This window comes from Penicillium argentinense, assembly GCF_028826775.1.
Source record: "Penicillium argentinense strain IBT 30761 chromosome Unknown utg000005l_segment0_segment0, whole genome shotgun sequence".
Taxonomy (NCBI): Eukaryota; Fungi; Ascomycota; class Eurotiomycetes; order Eurotiales; family Aspergillaceae; genus Penicillium; species Penicillium argentinense.
Window position 1 is genome coordinate 3,407,449 of NW_026622664.1, and position 17,305 is coordinate 3,424,753.

Here is a 17,305-nt window from a genome sequence, read left to right on the forward strand (position 1 = left end):
TCGATCTTGTTAGTTGTTGTGTCCAGTATTTTTATTTCGAGTGATTGCGATGTTATGGCTAAATATTATACACCTCTGGCTTTCCTACACCCACCTACTACCTCTTGATGTTGAACACGACCAAGTACATTTTGCTTTCGTCTCTTAGTGTATTTTCTAAAATCCAAATATCCGGCCGCGGTACCGTCGAATCCTACGGATCCAACAGCAGTATGGCTCACCTCATAATATCGAGAAAGCCACCAAGAAAACTATGAAGTCAAAATACTAGCAAGTATCAACTTCGGGCATCGACCCGGATCTCCACATAATGTTACAGTGATCACCCGCTGCGCCTCATGAAACCACTGCGCCACCACACGGGCGACTCGGCAGCAACGAGAGGATTTTCACAAGAACGAAAAATCCTGGCTCAGCTCTCATCGCTATTATTTATAAAGAGCACCTCTTTTCCGTCCCGAAACCAGCAAAATGAAACTCGGTCTCTGGGCTGGGCTGGGGTGAGTGGTTCTGATTGGCTGGATGTTACTATGTAGAACCATGATGTCCAGCCATGATAGTTGGACTACAGGTGCAACACATTACTAGTACCCTAATCTTACCACAGTGGTACTGCCAGTGGTTATCACTGAAGAGGAAGAGGACAAGAGATCGTAGATTGGTATACAAAATAAAACTCGTCGGCCATCCCAGAAAACCCCATCCTCAACCTCCCCTACTCCTCAGTCTTAACTCTCTTCCCCCTCCCGTCCACCTTATCTTCACCCTTACCCTCGTTCACCCCCTCAACTCCCCTCTTCCGACTCCTAGTAAACCTCTCCCCATACCTTTCCACTAGAAAATCCCCCACCTCCCCAACCCCACTAACGTCCTCATCCACCAGCAATCCATCCTCCACTAGACCCCCCCACAATCCTCCCCAGCGCAACCGCACGCTGCTTATCACTCATCTCCAATATCCCCCACGCATCAAACCCCTCATAAAACCCCGAAACAGCGATATTGGCCAACACATATCCGACCTTCTCCAAATCCGTCATGGTAATCTCACCCCCTTCAGCACTCAATCGGTCCCGGAATGAAGTCGCTTCACGCCAGAGTGATACGTACTCTTTCGTTGTGTAGCGGCATTTTACCTCTTTCGATGGGCCGAGGGTGAATATCCCCTGATTACTGCCAGTAGTAGGACCTTTCTGCGGGGAGTCCACGCACTCAGCAGCTCGCCGTCCCGCCGTCCACCCCGAAACAACATTCCCAGCCGTAACCGCACTCGCATACGTCTCAGGAAAATCATTCCCAACAAGCCATGCAAAAAGCGGATCCGAGAAGAAGGGTACCTGCAAAGGCGGCGGGGAGGATTTCGTCGCGAGTGACAGGAGAAGTGAGGATGTTGCGGGCCCGATGGCGTGGAGGTCGTTTAGGATTCCCAGGCTTTCGATTGGGAGTAAATTTTCCTTTTCTGCGGTGGGATCTGTTGGGAGGGCGGCGAGAGCTTCCTTTGTGGTTTTTTCGATTGCTTGGGATGTATTTTTGTTGCGGACTTGGCCTAGGAGCCAGGGGCGGTTTACGCCGTGCTTGCTATCTTAGAGTTAATCTTTGCAGAGTTACACGTTGGGGGTGAGGGTTTGGGGAGATACATACAGCTTCCACTCAACGACTTTCAAAACCTCCTCCTTCGTAAGATGGAGATCTGTCGAAGATTCCTGTTTGCGCGACGCGATTGTTTGAGGAAACTCCTCATACCGCCATTCATCAAGCTCAAGGAACGCATTCACCTTCTCGCGAACTTGATCTTCTTCTTCGGCACTGAAGAAGGTCTTCTTTAGTGGCGACGGCTTGTCTTTGACTACCTTTTCCGGTTGGAGATCGCGGAGGGCTGAGAGGCGTTGGACTGTTTTGACTGTAGTGGGGTAGCAGGACAGGAGTCTTTTGTAGGTGTCAAGACTCATTTTGGCTGGGCTGAAGGACTCGCATGTTGGAGGGGAGTCTGAGTCTTTGGCTGTGGTGTTGGGTGGTGGGTTGGTTTTGGCGGGAGCGTGCTTGGATGCCCCCTTGGGTGCCATGATGTTGAAAGTCGGGAGTGTCCGATTTTTCTCTTATTCGGTGGTTATGTGGGTTGCTGATGGTCTGTCGATGCTGTTGATTGGGGGTGAATACGGTGTCTGGAGGAGTAAGTGCAATTCGGAGCTGGGTGTTTGTTATCTGGGGAAGGTCAAAACACCCGCAATGCGGCTTATCGATAGTGATGTGTAGTTCTGCGTAATTTCCTTAATATATTAAAGCAGTATGGTCAATATTACGGTAACATATTACGGAAATTACGACAACTGCACCCCAGATCCAGCCTGTCTACTATTTACGTGTCTCTATCGGCATTCTATCTACCCAAGCTCCAAAGCCAATCTCGTCAGATTTGAATCATACTTCCTCAGCCTCAATCACCAAGGTACCGTATACACGCTTGCCAGTCATGACATACTTGATATGCAGCAGATTTAACTCAGCTCGGCATGGACTACAAGTGAACGAATCTACTTTAGGAAAGAAAAGTCTATGCTAGCCAGTCATATTCGGGTTCAGTCTTCGATAATGATAAACCTATGTACAGTCCGGCCGTAGCTCATTAAATCTTTCAAGAAAAATAAAAATAAAAAAAATAGAAAATATCAAATACAAGCATCATCAGAAGAGTCATCAAACATTTCATTGCATCGCTTGACCATCGCAGACAGCCACGACGACGCCACTCCGCCTGTAAAGAGGACTTATGGAGCGCAAAAAAGATAAAATAAAATTAAAACAGAACTAGAACGCCGCAGCAGGGCAGGTGAATGTGACGATCTCCCCTTTTTTTTGAACTTTTGGAACTTTTCACGGGGAGGTCGGAGAAGAGAGGAGTGGTTGAAAAGAAGATTTAGGGCGAGGGTTCCTGCTGTGTTGGCTTCATGGCGGCGTCTTGGACGGGCGGAGTACGCTTCTCACCCTCGTCACTGCCGTGACGGCTGCGACGAGGCTCATCCTCCTCGAAATCAAGCGGCAGCATCGGGGTGCCGGTCCGGCTCCGCTTGAGAGGGTTCTCGCCCTCGTCGGAGTCCATGCCCATCATCGACATCTTCGAGTGGCTGCGCTTCAATGGCTTCGAGATGGGGGCTTGCGGGGCAGGGTTCTTGAGACCCTTGCGGGCCTTGGGGTCGGCAGGAGCAGTGGACTGGGTTGTGTTGCGCTCGTCGTCGGCGACCTCGATGTGGCGGTCTTGGTCTTGGTCGCCGGATTCAGAGGAACTCGGGCCGTCGGAATCGTAGGCTGCCTCGTCGTAGTCGTCTTCGTCGTCACTCACCAGGCTGGGGGCTTGGTTCGAATGGACGGTTTGAGGGCTGAACTGAGCCGCGTGGTCGAGCGGCTCCCCATCGCGAGAACTGTCGGCGGGAAAGGGGATAAGAGTGGAGTGAGAGGTAGGCTGTGGCGATTGCGCACGGGCGGAAGTAGTGGTCTCGGTCTTGATGGTGTGCAGGGAGGGCGACTTGGGAGAGGCGCGGGCAAGACCCTTGCGGCTTTCGGTGCGCTCGGAAGCAGTCTGGCTGGTCGGCATGCGCGTGGGCAGGCCGGCGGCTCCCTTGTCATCCTCGCTCTCGTTGTTCTCCTCTTTGGCTTCCGTCGAGTCTTCAGAGTCCGAAGACTCACTGGGTGTCAGGCCAGTGAGATCAACCTTCTCCTTTGCTTCTCCCACCATCTGATTGAGGTTCAAGCCAGAGCCGCGATCGCGCATCAGAGCGGACAGGTGAGGCGCCAGAGGCGAGGCCTGGAACGCAGGATTCGGGGTGGCCTTCACCGACTCCGATGGACGGCGAGGCTGCGGGTTGGCCTCGGTCTTGATGGCGGCAGGGGGAGACTGGACGACATCGGAGTTGAATTGAACAGACTTGCCCGGGGCAGCCTTTTTCTTGTGAGATTTGGCGGGGGGAGGAGGCGGAGGAGGAAGTTGCGCAGATCGAATGAACGGGTGAACGGTTCCCGGGGTCATGGAGGCACTGGGTGGCTCACTGCGCTCAGCAACCACACCACCAGCCTCGTCGACATCCACGACAATACCGCAGGCGATGGCGGCATCCTGGTGGCTATCGAAGCTGCGGCGATGCGCAATGCGACAGTGGTTGATGAACCCCTGCGGACTGGAGAAGTTCTCGCGCTGGCAATCCATGCAGACCAGCTTGACCATCTGACCATCGGACTTGCGGCGGATGAGGATGGAGCCGGCCTTGTCCTTAGGAGGTTGGTTCGCACCCAGCATCTTGCCTCCAGTCGTGCTCCGCGACGGCCGGAAGGTACCTGCCAGCTGAGAGTCGGCGTATTCCCCAGGGTGAGCGCGCGTGGACCGACCACGTCCCTGCGGACGATCAACAACCGCCTCGCCACCGTCGAAGCGAGGATCCGGCAGCAGCCACTGCTTATAGTGACGCGAGTACGGACCCTCTGTCACTCCCCACGGCGCAGGCGACAGCGGTGGCACGCCATTTCCAGGCTGTAGCACGGCTGCGCCCACGCCGGAGCTGACATCGAGCGAAGGACCGGTGACCGACGAGCCCGGGTAGGGGATCTCAGCGCAGCGACGCAGCTGTTCGAGTGCGATCTGGCACTTGGCAATTTCCTGGTCGATCAGGCGCAGCTCGTTGTGCTTCAGCAGAATCTCAAGGCTGATCTGCGACGTAATGGTGTCCCGGATGGTGTTGCGGTCGGGCTTTGCGCGGACGGCCTGCGCCGGCGCAGGCTTGGTCTCAGACTGGGACTGGGGGAGGGACTCGGAGTCGGTCGAGTTGGTAGTCGGGATCGCGACCGCGGGAGATTGCGCAGGGACGACCGGCGTCGGGGCGGCAGCGATCTCAGCGGAGGCAGCGGAGGGAGCGACCGACGGAGCGGAAATAGCGCCTTGGATCTGCTGCGTCTGTGGGATCTGCTGCGTTTGCGCCGGTCGCGCAGCCTCGTCAAGGCGCGCCTTGGTGGGAGCGGGCGCGTCGGTCGCGGACGAGTTGGAACGCTTGCGCTTGAGCATTGGGGGCAGCGAGATACCGTTCATGTGGACTGCGGGAGCGCAAGAGGGGATCGTCTTGACATCCTCTGCGAGGAATTTATCCCCTCCGATCGCAGAGGGCCAGTGAAGCAAACGAAACATGCCATGCGAGTGAATGCGAGAACGGGGACAGGTCGGGCAGAGATGGAGTGGAATTAGGTACTAAAGTGAATGGCCGGGACCAAGCGCTGGCGAGGGAGGAGAGATTTGCGGGTGTTGGTGTGAATGCGGAGGTGAATGGCGGGAGGTGAATGGTGTTGACACAAGAGTGTTGTGATGTGGTGAGGTTGTTTGGAGATGGCGGTGGAGGTGGAGAGACACTGAAAGGAGGCAAGGAATGGACGACTGTCGCGCGACCGTGTCAAGATGGAGAGAGCGGAGCCCGTGGCAAATCTATTAATAAGGGGGAGAATAATAGGGGAGGGACAGAAAGGGGAGCGAAAAAATCAAAAACAAGAAAGCGCGAGATCGGGCGGTAGAGAGAATACAGGAGGTAGGATAGGGTAGGGTAAGAATAGGGACGGGGGGAGGGAGAGGGAGCCAGAATCCAGGAGCGAGAGAGCAGAGCAGCGAGCGCAGCAGAGCGCGAGGCAGCAGCAAGCAGGGAGTGGAACAAAGGGGTGGAGCCAGATGATGTGATGATTCGGCCTTTTCTGACGTGGAGAGCCGACACGTCATGTACTCGATCTATCGATTTATGTCCAAGCAGATCCAATATACTGTATCAATAATGTATAAACAGAGTCTATCGTCCCTGCTAGGATACTGATATTCTAATCCTACAACTACAGTATACCCCCTCCGACAAATCCCATTCAGGGCTATCTCTACCGGATGCGTGCGGCTCCGTCTCCCACACCCGCCAAGGGATAAGGTGTGGTCTGGGCCTCACGATCGTTCTAGCACTCTCCAGCACCAGCAAACATTGGCTCGTGCCGGCTATCTCCTGCGGAAACAAAGCACCTCGCCCAACAGTGCCTAATCGCAGCAAATCTGCGGCAGCCGAGGGCATCGGGGGACCACGCCTGACGCCCGGGTGCAGGGACCCTGGCCTAGTGCTCACTTCGCTAGTGGATGGGACGATGGAGCGAGGCTGCTGCTGAACCAGGGGACTTGGTGGAGAGAGGGAGCTGCGAAGCTCGCCGAAGCAGGTCGAACCGGCTGCCTTGGTGTTCAGGCAGAGATGCACAGGCCCGTGCCAAGACTGCCGGGGAAGGGTCTGTTTGGTCCATCGCGATGCGCTCCACTGTGCGGCCGCCCGCATCGCCACCCGAGTACGTGTACAGGGGTCAAACACTCGAGACTGCCCAGGGACTGTTGCAGTTAGTGTTTCAATACCCCGCCATCGTACCCTAGTTCAGGATTCCCTATCGTAGCAGTAAGTACAGTTGTGGAAGTTTGATCGCAACTAAATATTCCTGATAAGGTTCCTTGTTTATCGGCCCAATCTTGTACTCCTCGATGAGAACAATGAATACATCTCAGCTCATAGAATCCAAACATCCGATTATGTAAATTTCTTTCGCATCCACACGGATTGGCCGCTGTGGCAATTTAGTCAAGGAAAAGCCAACGGTAGCTGTATACTCCTGTGCACCCCCCCCCCCCCCCACCAACACGCACCAGAGCGGGGGCGCTGAACGGCCCAGGCACTTCCTCCAATCGTCGCCGAGCTTGATCTGAGCTTGTTTGTCGAGGAGTGCCCTAATTCTCTCTAGTCACGAGAGCAGTCGATTCATTTTGCTCTTTGTGGAACCGTGCTTAATCACAATTGGACCTTTATAGATACAGTATATATCCAACAAGTACATTACGAAGCAGCCTTACTGCCTGTTTGAGGTAATTGTTCAACAGCCGACCGCAGCGTTCCTCAATCACAAGTCTAATGCTTATCTGGTCATTCACTACAATAGTGTATATACTAGTATATTAGAGTCAGATTATCCCAAAAGAGGTTCAACAGATTCTTTTGTGTTGGCCGATGAATCTAAATGTTCCGATCTGATGTTTGCCAGCAGATTGCGTAAAGTGTAATGATCAAATCATGTACCATATACCAACAGGCTCCATCCCTGGCTTATGATATATATAGACATTGGTATAGTACCTAATCGCCAAGAAGAGACATTCTTACCTCTTTTTTAGATCACATGATATCTATACCGAAGTTCGCCAGCAATGGAAGACATTCACCTAACACTGTCACGTGCTGTGATATTGTGCACTCCGCCAACAATATATTATGAGTACACCCGGCTACACTCCCATCCAAATCTCGACCATACATATCCTGATTGCTACACTCATATACCCATAGTATAAGAGGAATGGTACCAATTAAATAGGAAGGAGAACATTCCAACAGCATTACACCAATGAATCAAAGGACGGGAAAAGGTCCCATACCCGTCTTCTTCATTGTCTGGAATTCTGGAATGCATGGTTGTGAGAGCGATACAGTGTAGTCATGTCCGAAAATATTAAGGGCTCGATTCGTCTCAACGTTCTATTGCAGCGATTAAACAACCTTGGAAATGCCGGACTGAATTGAGTTGTGTTGGCTCGATTGGTATCCCGATGGCTTTACACTATGGTCCTTGGAGTAACTGGGAGTGATGATGACACCCACGCGAACCTGGGCACTCCACAAAGGTCATCAAAATAAATGAAAAACAAAAAGAGGAACTCGCATTGATCAACTCCACCGCTATTTGACATCACGGCCGCCGCCATAACATTCCGCCCGGGGTAAACCCGGCCGCCCACCGCATCTAGACACCACCAACCCAATCGCAACCACACCAACATTCACATCACAGCACAAGACAACCAAGACCCTCCCATATGAATGTCACTCACTATGGAGTACCCACTGATTCCCCAGCACAGAGAAAACCGCACCTACCAATGTCACCCGTTATTCTGGGTGAGCAACTCGGACATCCCGACTCGGCACTCCACGCCCCATTCCCGACCTTGACGATCTGGAAGACCCGAGCGAATCACCCGCCCAGCACCCGATGATCCATCCATCTGAATCTCCGGGGAACCACTTCGGCAGGAAAAAAAAACCCGGAGTCCCTTCCCTTTTCAGGCACGATGTGTCCTGCATTTCTCCGCGCCTCCACTCCCGGGTAGATTGTGGGGTCCTGAAGAGAGCACTCGGATGTGTTTGAACCGATTGATTTGGGGATTTATAAGTAGGATGCATCCGAGTTGAGAGGAGTCAGATTGAATTACCCTAGGCTTTCTGTGGGTTACGAGATGCATCTACTGATTCTCGCGTTATTCGGTGTGCTCAGGCTACCGACAGCCACTGCCTACATAGGAAACACCAGCACCACAAAAGACTCCTTCGTTAACTGGCGTACATTCACCGGCCACGGCGTAAACCTCGGTGGCTGGCTCGAGCAAGAGTCAACCATCTCCCGGCAATGGTGGACAACAACCTTCCAAAACGCAACAGATGAATGGAGCCTCTGCTCCCAAATCGGGAGTGCTCAATGCGGCGCCATCCTCGAACCTCGGTTCAAAACATACATCAAAACCGACACTATCGATCTCCTCGCCTCTCACAATGTCTCCATCCTGCGTATCCCGACCTCCTACGCAATGTGGATTTCCCTCCCGGGCTCGAAACTGTACTCCGGCAACCAGAAGACGTACCTCAGACACATTGCTGAGTATGCAACCACCACGCACGGGATGCATGTTATTCTGGACCTGCACTCACTACCCGGCGGCACGAATGGACTCGATATCGGGGAGGCGGTTGGTCATTGGGGTTGGTGGCATAATTCCACGGCGATGGAGTGGAGTTTGCGAGCTGTAGATGCAGTCTTGGAATTTATTGACCAGGCCAGTTTGCCTGGCAGCTATACTCTATCACCAATCAACGAGCCGGTGGATAATCGTGATTTCTCGACCTTCGGATCGCCCGCTGCACTTTCTGAGGCTGGCGCCAGGTGGCTTGTGAAGTATATCAAAGCTGTCCTGCGACGCGTGCAGGGTGTTGATGGCCGGATTCCGGTCATGTTTCAAGGCAGCTTTAAGGAGCCGGAGTACTGGACGAAGTTTTTTACGGGTGATGAAAATATAGTGCTGGATTTGCATCATTATTATTATCCGCTGGCCAATGCGACGGCGGCGAATTTGCCACGATTTATTTGCGAGGATGCGAAGAGCAGTGCTGGCGATGGGACGTTTCCGACTTTTGTCGGGGAGTGGTCGATTGAGGCTGGGGGTGCGAATGAATTGGCGCTGAGAGGACGGAATTTGAGGGCAGGCATTGCGGCTTTTGGACGATTTACGAGGGGGAGTTCGTTTTGGAATGTTAAGTTTCAGAGTGAGGAGGTGACTCCAGGGGAGGGTGTTAAGGAGGATTATTGGTCTTATGAGGAGTTTATTAGGCAGGGACTGCTTGAGGGGGAGATCAGGGATTACCGTTCCCTAATCTAGTCTCGGTGAGACTTGACCCCAAAGTCGTCTCATCGTTTGCAGAACTGCCAGTGGTAATGTGAGACATGACTTTTGATTTTATATACCCCGACCAATGGACTGATCTTACAATGCAATCGTCTGCTCTCCAGAAAGGAGAGAGATCATGAGATGATAGAGACGCCAGAACCCGAAGTAATAGGATGGTAACACAGGAAGTGGAAGCCGCTTCATTGATATAGACCAGTGACCGAATAATGTGACATGAGACCTTCCGCACCGAGCGCCGAAACCGTGATTATATGGACAAAAACAAGCTGCAAGTGAATCTGAAATGCTGGACAGATGGACACCGATGTTGGTGCGATGGTGTTGTAGTAACCGAGAAGAATCGAGGGTAGGCTGCCTCGCTCGTTCCCAAGCTAGCTAGCTCGAAGGAGCGGGCTGTAATTAAAGAATAGCCGAAAACGGGCGGAGCCGAACAGAGCGGAATGAGCTGCAGCCGACGCAAGATCAGTTCGATTCACTGTCCTGGATACGAAGGATAAAGTTGACGATGACAGCCGCCAACAGCGCAATTGCGAGGATAGTCGGACCAAAACGGTCGTCAAAGCCACTCTGGCCTCGTTTCCGAATACTCTGCGCGCGCCAGTGGAACGTGACGACGGCGTATACCATGGCCGCCATCGCAATGACAGTGAAGAGAGCGGCGGAGATGCGACCGATGCGATCGCCAAAGTTGAGCAGGCCGACGGCGAGACCGCCCAGGATGACGGTGAAGTTCAGCCAGGAGAGGAAGGTTCGCTCGTTGGCGAAGAAGACCTTGGGCTCGACACGGGTTGGGAGGGCGATCCGCTTGCCTGTATCCGAGAGATGTTAGAGAGCTTTCATCTTTCGTGGAGGCTGGTCTCGTCCGATTGCAGCTGGACTCACCCGGGGCAGTCTGGAGAAGGGGCTGGCTGGACATGACGGGAGGGCAGAAACCGACGAAGGGACGATTTCTTTCTCGGATCAGATTGTGTGGCGACGGCGAGGAGAAGAGAATTTCACGATGAGGCAGGAGAGTCGCAGCAGCTCTGGCTATCCCCGCCCGATGACGAAGGAGTGGACGTTAGCCCGATCGGGACTAGCGTGATACAGCTCTTCTGCTGCTGCCCGGCTGCACGTGCGTGTGCCATTTGCTGGCAGACCTCCTCAGCTTTGCACGTTGTTTAGGCCCATGTGGCTTCCGGAAATTTTTTTCATTATGCATTTAGTTCAGAAAGCTGCTCTTTCATCTATTATCTTTATCGCAATGACCAGTTATAGTCTACTGACAATATTTGTGCCCTTCTACTCACACCATACAACTCACCAAAGCAACCACGCAGGTATAGCAAAAAGTTACTCTGTAGGTACTCGACTGCGCCACCAGTAAAACGCCTCGGCCATCGGCAAGCAATTAGTCTCGAATTAGCTCGCCAATAGGAGAAACTCCGGCTTAATTGCCTCGACCTCGACTCGCCTCGAGACCCAAGCAACTCTCGCTTTCGTGGTCGGACCTCGAATACATCGATCAACAACATCTTTATCGCATTTAAGGCTCGTGGCGTTCTTGCCCTACATTCTTGGCCGATCAGCGCAGCCATCCCATAATGTGATGTTGGGATGTTGATCCTTCAGTGCAGGGCAGTCCTTGTGCCATACTCTTCCCCGCTGGCTAGAATCGGCCACCTAAGACCCGCCTACTGCGGAATTTGTCGGCCCCATTTATGTGGGCTCAGGAGCGTATCCGTTTACCTTTTTGCGGGAGTAGAATGTTGCAGATATGCTGCTTTAGCTTTTAGTAGTGTTGTGGCGGGATTCGCCCAGCGAGTTTGTCAATGGTATACCAAGTACCAATGCAAGTGCTGCAGAAAGTATCGAGGACTGAATGAGTGTGGTTTTGCTCATGCTCGGCTCATTTGACTCACAGCTGAAACAACCGAGCGTCGCTTCATGTGTCGACCGTGGTGGAGAGCCCCAGAACCCACCCACTGGCTTTAGTTGCTTATCGAGAACCCACCACCCGCTCACCCACTTAATTACTGTAGGCAATGACCAAGGGAATATTGTCAGTAAAAAACCAATTTGGCAAAAGAATGTATCATGGATTCGTACGCTTTCGTGACAGACTGGTGTGTACATAAATAAACGCTTAACGCACTGCAGTAGACAGACCCATATCCTTCTCGATCCAATTAACTCGAGAACAACAACCCTGCCAGTGAAAGATAAAAACACACGCAAGGTCCCTGTCGCACATGCAAACCCTGCCATCTGCACTGCAAAGTATACCTCAGGCACGATCAGCAGTACTGGCTCAAGCCATCGCCTCCTTCAATGGCGCAAAATCCCAATCCTCCTTAATCAAATCCGCACACTTCTCCCCAACGCTATAAACAGAGCTAACAATATTCCCACTAACATTATTCGGGAAAACAGACGCATCCGCCACGCGCAGCCCCTCAACCCCCTTCACCCGCAACCGCGAGTCCAGCGCATCTCCCATCGCCACAGACCCGCAGATATGGTACTCGCCCGCGATTGTCTCGCGCACACTCTCCTTGCACACCTCCAGGTCCTGCAGGTCCTTTTCCGGGGCTGGGTAGGTTCGGTCGCCGAGGGAGTTCGACACATGCGAGGATTTGCTGACGCGGTCGACCCAGCGGAAGGCGGCGGCCAGGACGGCGATGTCGGCTTCGTGGATGCCGTAGTTGGGTTGGATTTTGGGCGGGTCGGTTGGGTCTGCTATCATTAGTGGGATGTCGTATGAAAGGGAATGGGGAAACGTACTGGCAGTGGCGATGTGCACGTAGCCTCGAGAAACGGGGTACTGGAGACACAGGGCGAAGGTCACGCCGGCAGGCTTGGTCGGGTCAGCGGGTGGGAAGATATTCTTCTGGTGCTCGATTCCGTCTCTGTTTGCGGTTGCGGGAACAAGGACCATCTGCATATTGGCCGAGATATCACTCTGCAGATGCGCGATGACCTGTTCGAGCTGTTTCTCGTGGAAAGCGCTCGTGGGCTTGACTGCTCGGATACTCGAGATGACCTCTTCCATCTCTGCCTCCGACATCACCCTCTTGATCGGGAAGAAGCCCTGCATTGTCGAGGTGCAGCTCAGTGGACCGCCGCCTGTCTCGACATATTGCTTCTGGGCCGCGGCCATCAGCTCTGGGTTCTGGTGGAATGAGTCGAGGGAAAGCGTTCCGGGCTGGCAGTCGTATACGGCCAGTGTGATCGAATGGTCTTGGAGGTTATTTCCGACGGCGGGGTTGACGACCTTGCACTCTACGCCCGCGGCCTCGAGGACGGCCGGGTCGCCTATACCTGACAGCTCGAGGATTTGCGGCGATTTCAACGTTCCTCCCGATACGATGACCTCGCGCTTGCTGGTGACCGCGTACTCCTGTCCCTTGTGGCTGATCGAGACGCCGACAGCCTTGTTCCCGTCCAGGAGGACCTTGTTGACGAGCGCAGAGCAAAGAACTTTCAGGTTCGGCCGACTAGCCCGGTTATTCTCGTAGTATCCGCGAGCCGCATAGCTGCGTTTACCCTTATTCGGACCGGTGCGAACGATGGAACCAAGCGTGTTGTAGAAACCGATATGGTCGCCGCTCCACGGGTCAGTGGGCTTCTTGCTGATCCCCGTGGCGTCGTCGCAGGCTTTGATGATGTCGTTTTCGATGGGGAGGATCGTATCATTGAAGCTTGTTCGGACGGGCCCGCTGGTACCGTGGAACTCACCGACGAAGGGCATCGTCGTGCGGTCTTTGATGGATGGGTCGATTGGCTCCAGCGTCTGATGCTTGCGCATGTAGTGCTGCATCACGTCGGCCGACCAGCCTTCGTCTTCGGCCAGCTCGGCCCAGTCATTGTAGTCTTGTCGCGAGCCGCGCACGTACATCATGTAGTTGATTCCCGAGGAGCCGCCGAGGAGTTTGCCTCGAGGGATGTGATGGCGTTTGCCGCCGTCTACTTCCTGATTTGAGTGTTAGCTTGCTCAGCTGGCTGTTTGGATGGTGGATATTCATGTGGAGATATAGGATACGCACTTGCGGCTCCGAGTACAGACACCAATCGTAGTCCGGATTCTCAAACATATTAAAGAATGCCGCAGGACAGTCAACCAGCGCATCACCAATGCGATAATCCCCTGCTTCCACGACGCCGACAGTCACATCGGGATTCTCGCTCAATCGCGCCGCAACGGCGAGACCAGCAGTGCCACCCCCGCAAACGATGTAGTCGAATTTCGTCTTAACGAACTCGTCAATCGAGCAGGTGGGTGCGTCCGCGTTGTCAGCCATGACGATCCAGGTGATCCAATGTATAGATCCGACGATTTGGGGTGAAGTCGGAAAGAATATCACCTTTAGTGCCAATCTCCCGGGCACCACGTTTTATTTCAACTCTCGCTCAGCATACCGTTTCCTGCAAGCTGACACTACTGCATCTAGACCAGCACACTAAGTGGTACTAGGCGGAGGATATTAGGGGCGGGGGCAAAGTCAAACAGCGCTAGGACATGCATTCGCTGGCTGGCGCATCGACTGTGGTTTCGTCTTGTCGCTACCGTTGGCTACCTAGCTCCATGATTGGTGTTATGATTGGTGTTAGTTGCTGCCAATGCTCGATTCCCCGCACCGTGGACCTCGGAGTCAGCTTCGTTTGTGGGTTAGCTGCGACGAGGCGCAGAAAGTAGCGGAGATTAGTTAGATTGTGGTCGCCTTACTGCGCCGCTTTGGCTGTGCGAAATGCGAGGTGCGGCTGGAGGCGTCATAGAGTTGATTGGAACTGCGGAGCTGACTGGAGCTGGCTGGAGGCCTGATGAGGTGGGCTGTGGCTAGATCGGAGAATTGAGTGGGCTACAGCATACACTGTACGTAGTAGCCTTTGGAAGCTCAGTTCAGCACAGCTGTCATGTCGGCAGAAATTGCAGGGTGCTTGGCTTTGCTGCATGTTGCTGCAGTGTTGGGTGAGACGTGGCGAATGACCCCACCGGTTTACGAGGAGGGGTAACTATTGGTGGATAGGCTAGATCTCGATTTCCCTCAACATTTACAAAAAATGACTTCCAGAAACAAAATGTCTACTAGTAGTATCTTGAATTTGGCTTGCAATTTGAGATTTCTCCGCTGTTCGAAGTGGGGCCTCCGATCGGGTCGTCGAGATCGACTGCAAATGCGGGGAGACAATTACACTCTGAGTTTGCGGTTGGGCCGAAGATGCCGAAGGGACTGAGTGGCAGATGCCGAGTCGTTCGGCTAGAATACCGATACACTGTAATGTAGGGTTAGAACGTCCGGAAGTACTGAATATTTGAGTGTATGGTTCCCTCGTGAAGCCAAAGCTAATGAGGCTATTCAAGATGGCAGGTTGTCGTTGTGGGGGCCGGTCGCGCTCCTTCATTTCTGGTTTGGCAAAGTATGTATGGATGTCTTGGCGATAGCTTAATTGGGAATCTCAACAACAGCATTGAGTTTACAATATACAGAGTATGTGAGGGGACCACCAGTATTGACAGTCACGATCGTCAATTGTACCGAAACAATCAAGGGCAGAGCATTCAAGGGCGGAACAATCATCCACCAAGGGATGAATCCCTCGCCAAGCGCCAAGTAAATGAACTCCAGCACAAACAAAGCCAATTTAGTTAGCCGTCACTAGTAGTCGTACAGTAGCAAACAGAAAGCAAACCACTTCAGATCCTACACTCGCAAATTAATGATCGGCCGATCGCCACACTAGTTCCAATAATCTCCCACTGGGATGAACCAGATCTCCGATGTCGGGTTCGCGCTACGAATTTCGACCCGAGATCTCGGAGACCACCCTTCCTCCGAGAGTGGACCCGGCAAAATACAAGCTCAAGCTGAGCCGATGAGACTGCAGGACTGATCTCTAAAGAATCAACTGCCGTCCTACCCCTATCCTGATCGGGCGCTCGTGGTGACTCTTTACTTTGCAATAACCCGACAAGCCAATCACTGCCCGGTATATTTGATTTGATCCACTGGATCAGGTCCAGTCGCGATGGGCATGCGCAGTTTGCAGGGCGAAAGCCTCCAGCGCATTATTGCCGTGTTGGGCGCAGTGGCGTTCTTGGTTCAAGGGTACAACCAAGCGATGATGAATGGCTTTATGACCTTACCAAGCTTTTTGGAGACGGTGCCCGAGGTTGATACCACGCATACAACCGGGGCGCAGAAGTCGCATAATTCGACAATTCAGGGTGTGTATTTCGCGTGGAAACCTACTTGGGGCCTGTGGCGATGGTGATGCTAATATTGTTCAGGACTTGTGATCGCCATTTTTGAAATTGGGTCCGCTATCGGTGCCCTTTTGTGTCTTTTTGTTGGTGATCGACTTGGTCGGCCCAAGACTATGATTCTTGCTGGGTCTATTGCGAGTATCGGTATCCTTATTCAGACGACGACGTATTCGCTTGGTCAGGTTTTGGCTGGGCGAACTGTTACTGGTAAGTCGATGCTCCCCATATCACTTAATGTTGCGGCGTATCAACTTACACAAGCCTAGGCATCGGCATCGGTATATACACCGGCACCGTCCCGATGTATGTCAGTGAAACCGCCAGCGCAGAGAAACGCGGCCGCCTCGTCCTAGTCGAGGGTGTCTTCGCCCTGAGTGGCTACGTGATTGCTTCATTCGTCAACCTGGGCATGTACTACACGACCGGCTCAGTGAGCTGGCGATTCACCATGGTTCTCCCACTCCTCTGGGTCATCATCCTTCTATCACTGACCCCCTTCCTACCCGAGTCACCACGCTGGCTGGTCAAGAAGGAGAAACTGGAAGAGGCAACCGACATCATGGCCCGGCTCATGGGCTCTTCGCCCGAGGACTCAGATATTACGAAGGAGATCGCGACCATTCACACGGCCACGCAGACGGCAGTAGCTCGCAGCAAGCATTCGCACAACCCCTTCGCGATGAACGAGAACCGCCACCTCCACCGTCTCATCATCGCCATGAGCGTGACCATGTTCACCCAGTTGAGCGGAATCAACGCCATCACCTTCTACTCGACCTCCATCTTCGAGGAAACCCTCGGCTACTCGGGCGTCGACGCCCGCGTCCTCGCCGCATGCTTGCAGATTGCGCTTGCGCTTGGCGGCCTGACGGCTGTGTTTGTGGTGGATAAATTCGGCCGTCGGAGACTGATGATGTTCTCCATGGGCGCGATGGTCATCGAGCAGGCGGCTGTTGCAGGCCTCACGTCCGACTTGAGTAATCTCGCCGCTAGCAAGGCCGCGGTGTTCTTCTATTTCATGGCGGACTATACCCTCACCATCGGCATGTTTATCATTCCATTTATGTACGGCGCTGAGATTGCGCCACTGGGTATTCGGCATAAGGTTGCTGCGCTCGGTGCGACGTCTTCTTGGCTGTTTAACTTTATGGTGGCGGAGGTAAGTCCTGTTGCCGAGACGAATATCAAGTGGAGGTATAATATTGTCTATGCAGCGACGAGCGCGGCTGGTTTGGTTGTAATTTACCTCTTCTACCCTGAGACGCGGGGGAGGACACTCGAGGAGATCGATCAGATTTTTATTCGGTCAAAGTCCATTTTTGATCCTGTGAGGGTGGCGAAGGATTTGCCCATGGGCCTGGATGTGATGGAGGAGATTGAGAAGGTGGAGAAGAGGGATGCGGGAGCTGCGTGAGTATAGATTTTGTTGGTTCAAAAGTTAATTCAGCGGTATATGGACTTGTGTGGGATGGTGTCGTTTGAGGCCAGTCTCTTTACTCAATCTTAAA

The 17,305-nt window shown here is 53.3% G+C and overlaps 6 protein-coding genes across 6 annotated transcripts; 2 read left to right on the forward strand and 4 right to left on the reverse strand.

Annotated features, from left to right (window-relative positions):
* Positions 1–872: 872 nt before the first annotated feature.
* N7532_006065 (uncharacterized protein) lies at positions 873–2,063 on the reverse strand (the record flags this gene model as incomplete). Its single annotated transcript, XM_056618559.1, has 2 exons — positions 873–1,578; positions 1,642–2,063. The coding sequence occupies 2 exons, from the start codon at positions 2,061–2,063 to the stop codon at positions 873–875; spliced, it is 1,128 nt and encodes a 375-aa protein (XP_056474718.1).
* Positions 2,064–2,914: 851 nt separating this feature from the next.
* N7532_006066 (uncharacterized protein) lies at positions 2,915–5,167 on the reverse strand (the record flags this gene model as incomplete). Its single annotated transcript, XM_056618560.1, has 1 exon — positions 2,915–5,167. One exon carries the CDS (start codon positions 5,165–5,167, stop codon positions 2,915–2,917), a length of 2,253 nt encoding a protein of 750 aa, XP_056474719.1.
* A 3,162-nt stretch (positions 5,168–8,329) lies between these two features.
* On the forward strand, positions 8,330–9,523 carry N7532_006067 (uncharacterized protein; the record flags this gene model as incomplete). Its single annotated transcript, XM_056618561.1, has 1 exon — positions 8,330–9,523. The coding sequence occupies one exon, from the start codon at positions 8,330–8,332 to the stop codon at positions 9,521–9,523; it is 1,194 nt and encodes a 397-aa protein (XP_056474720.1).
* Positions 9,524–10,015: 492 nt separating this feature from the next.
* On the reverse strand, positions 10,016–10,469 carry N7532_006068 (putative vacuolar transporter chaperon Vtc1; the record flags this gene model as incomplete). Its single annotated transcript, XM_056618562.1, has 2 exons — positions 10,016–10,362; positions 10,436–10,469. The coding sequence occupies 2 exons, from the start codon at positions 10,467–10,469 to the stop codon at positions 10,016–10,018; spliced, it is 381 nt and encodes a 126-aa protein (XP_056474721.1).
* A 1,374-nt stretch (positions 10,470–11,843) lies between these two features.
* Positions 11,844–13,833, reverse strand: N7532_006069 (GMC family oxidoreductase; the record flags this gene model as incomplete). Its single annotated transcript, XM_056618563.1, has 3 exons — positions 11,844–12,268; positions 12,317–13,505; positions 13,579–13,833. 3 exons carry the CDS (start codon positions 13,831–13,833, stop codon positions 11,844–11,846), a joined length of 1,869 nt encoding a protein of 622 aa, XP_056474722.1.
* Positions 13,834–15,559: 1,726 nt separating this feature from the next.
* Positions 15,560–17,211, forward strand: N7532_006070 (sugar porter family MFS transporter; the record flags this gene model as incomplete). The annotated part of the gene is made up of 3 exons (XM_056618564.1): positions 15,560–15,758; positions 15,822–16,004; positions 16,064–17,211. 3 exons carry the CDS (start codon positions 15,560–15,562, stop codon positions 17,209–17,211), a joined length of 1,530 nt encoding a protein of 509 aa, XP_056474723.1.
* Positions 17,212–17,305: the final 94 nt, after the last annotated feature.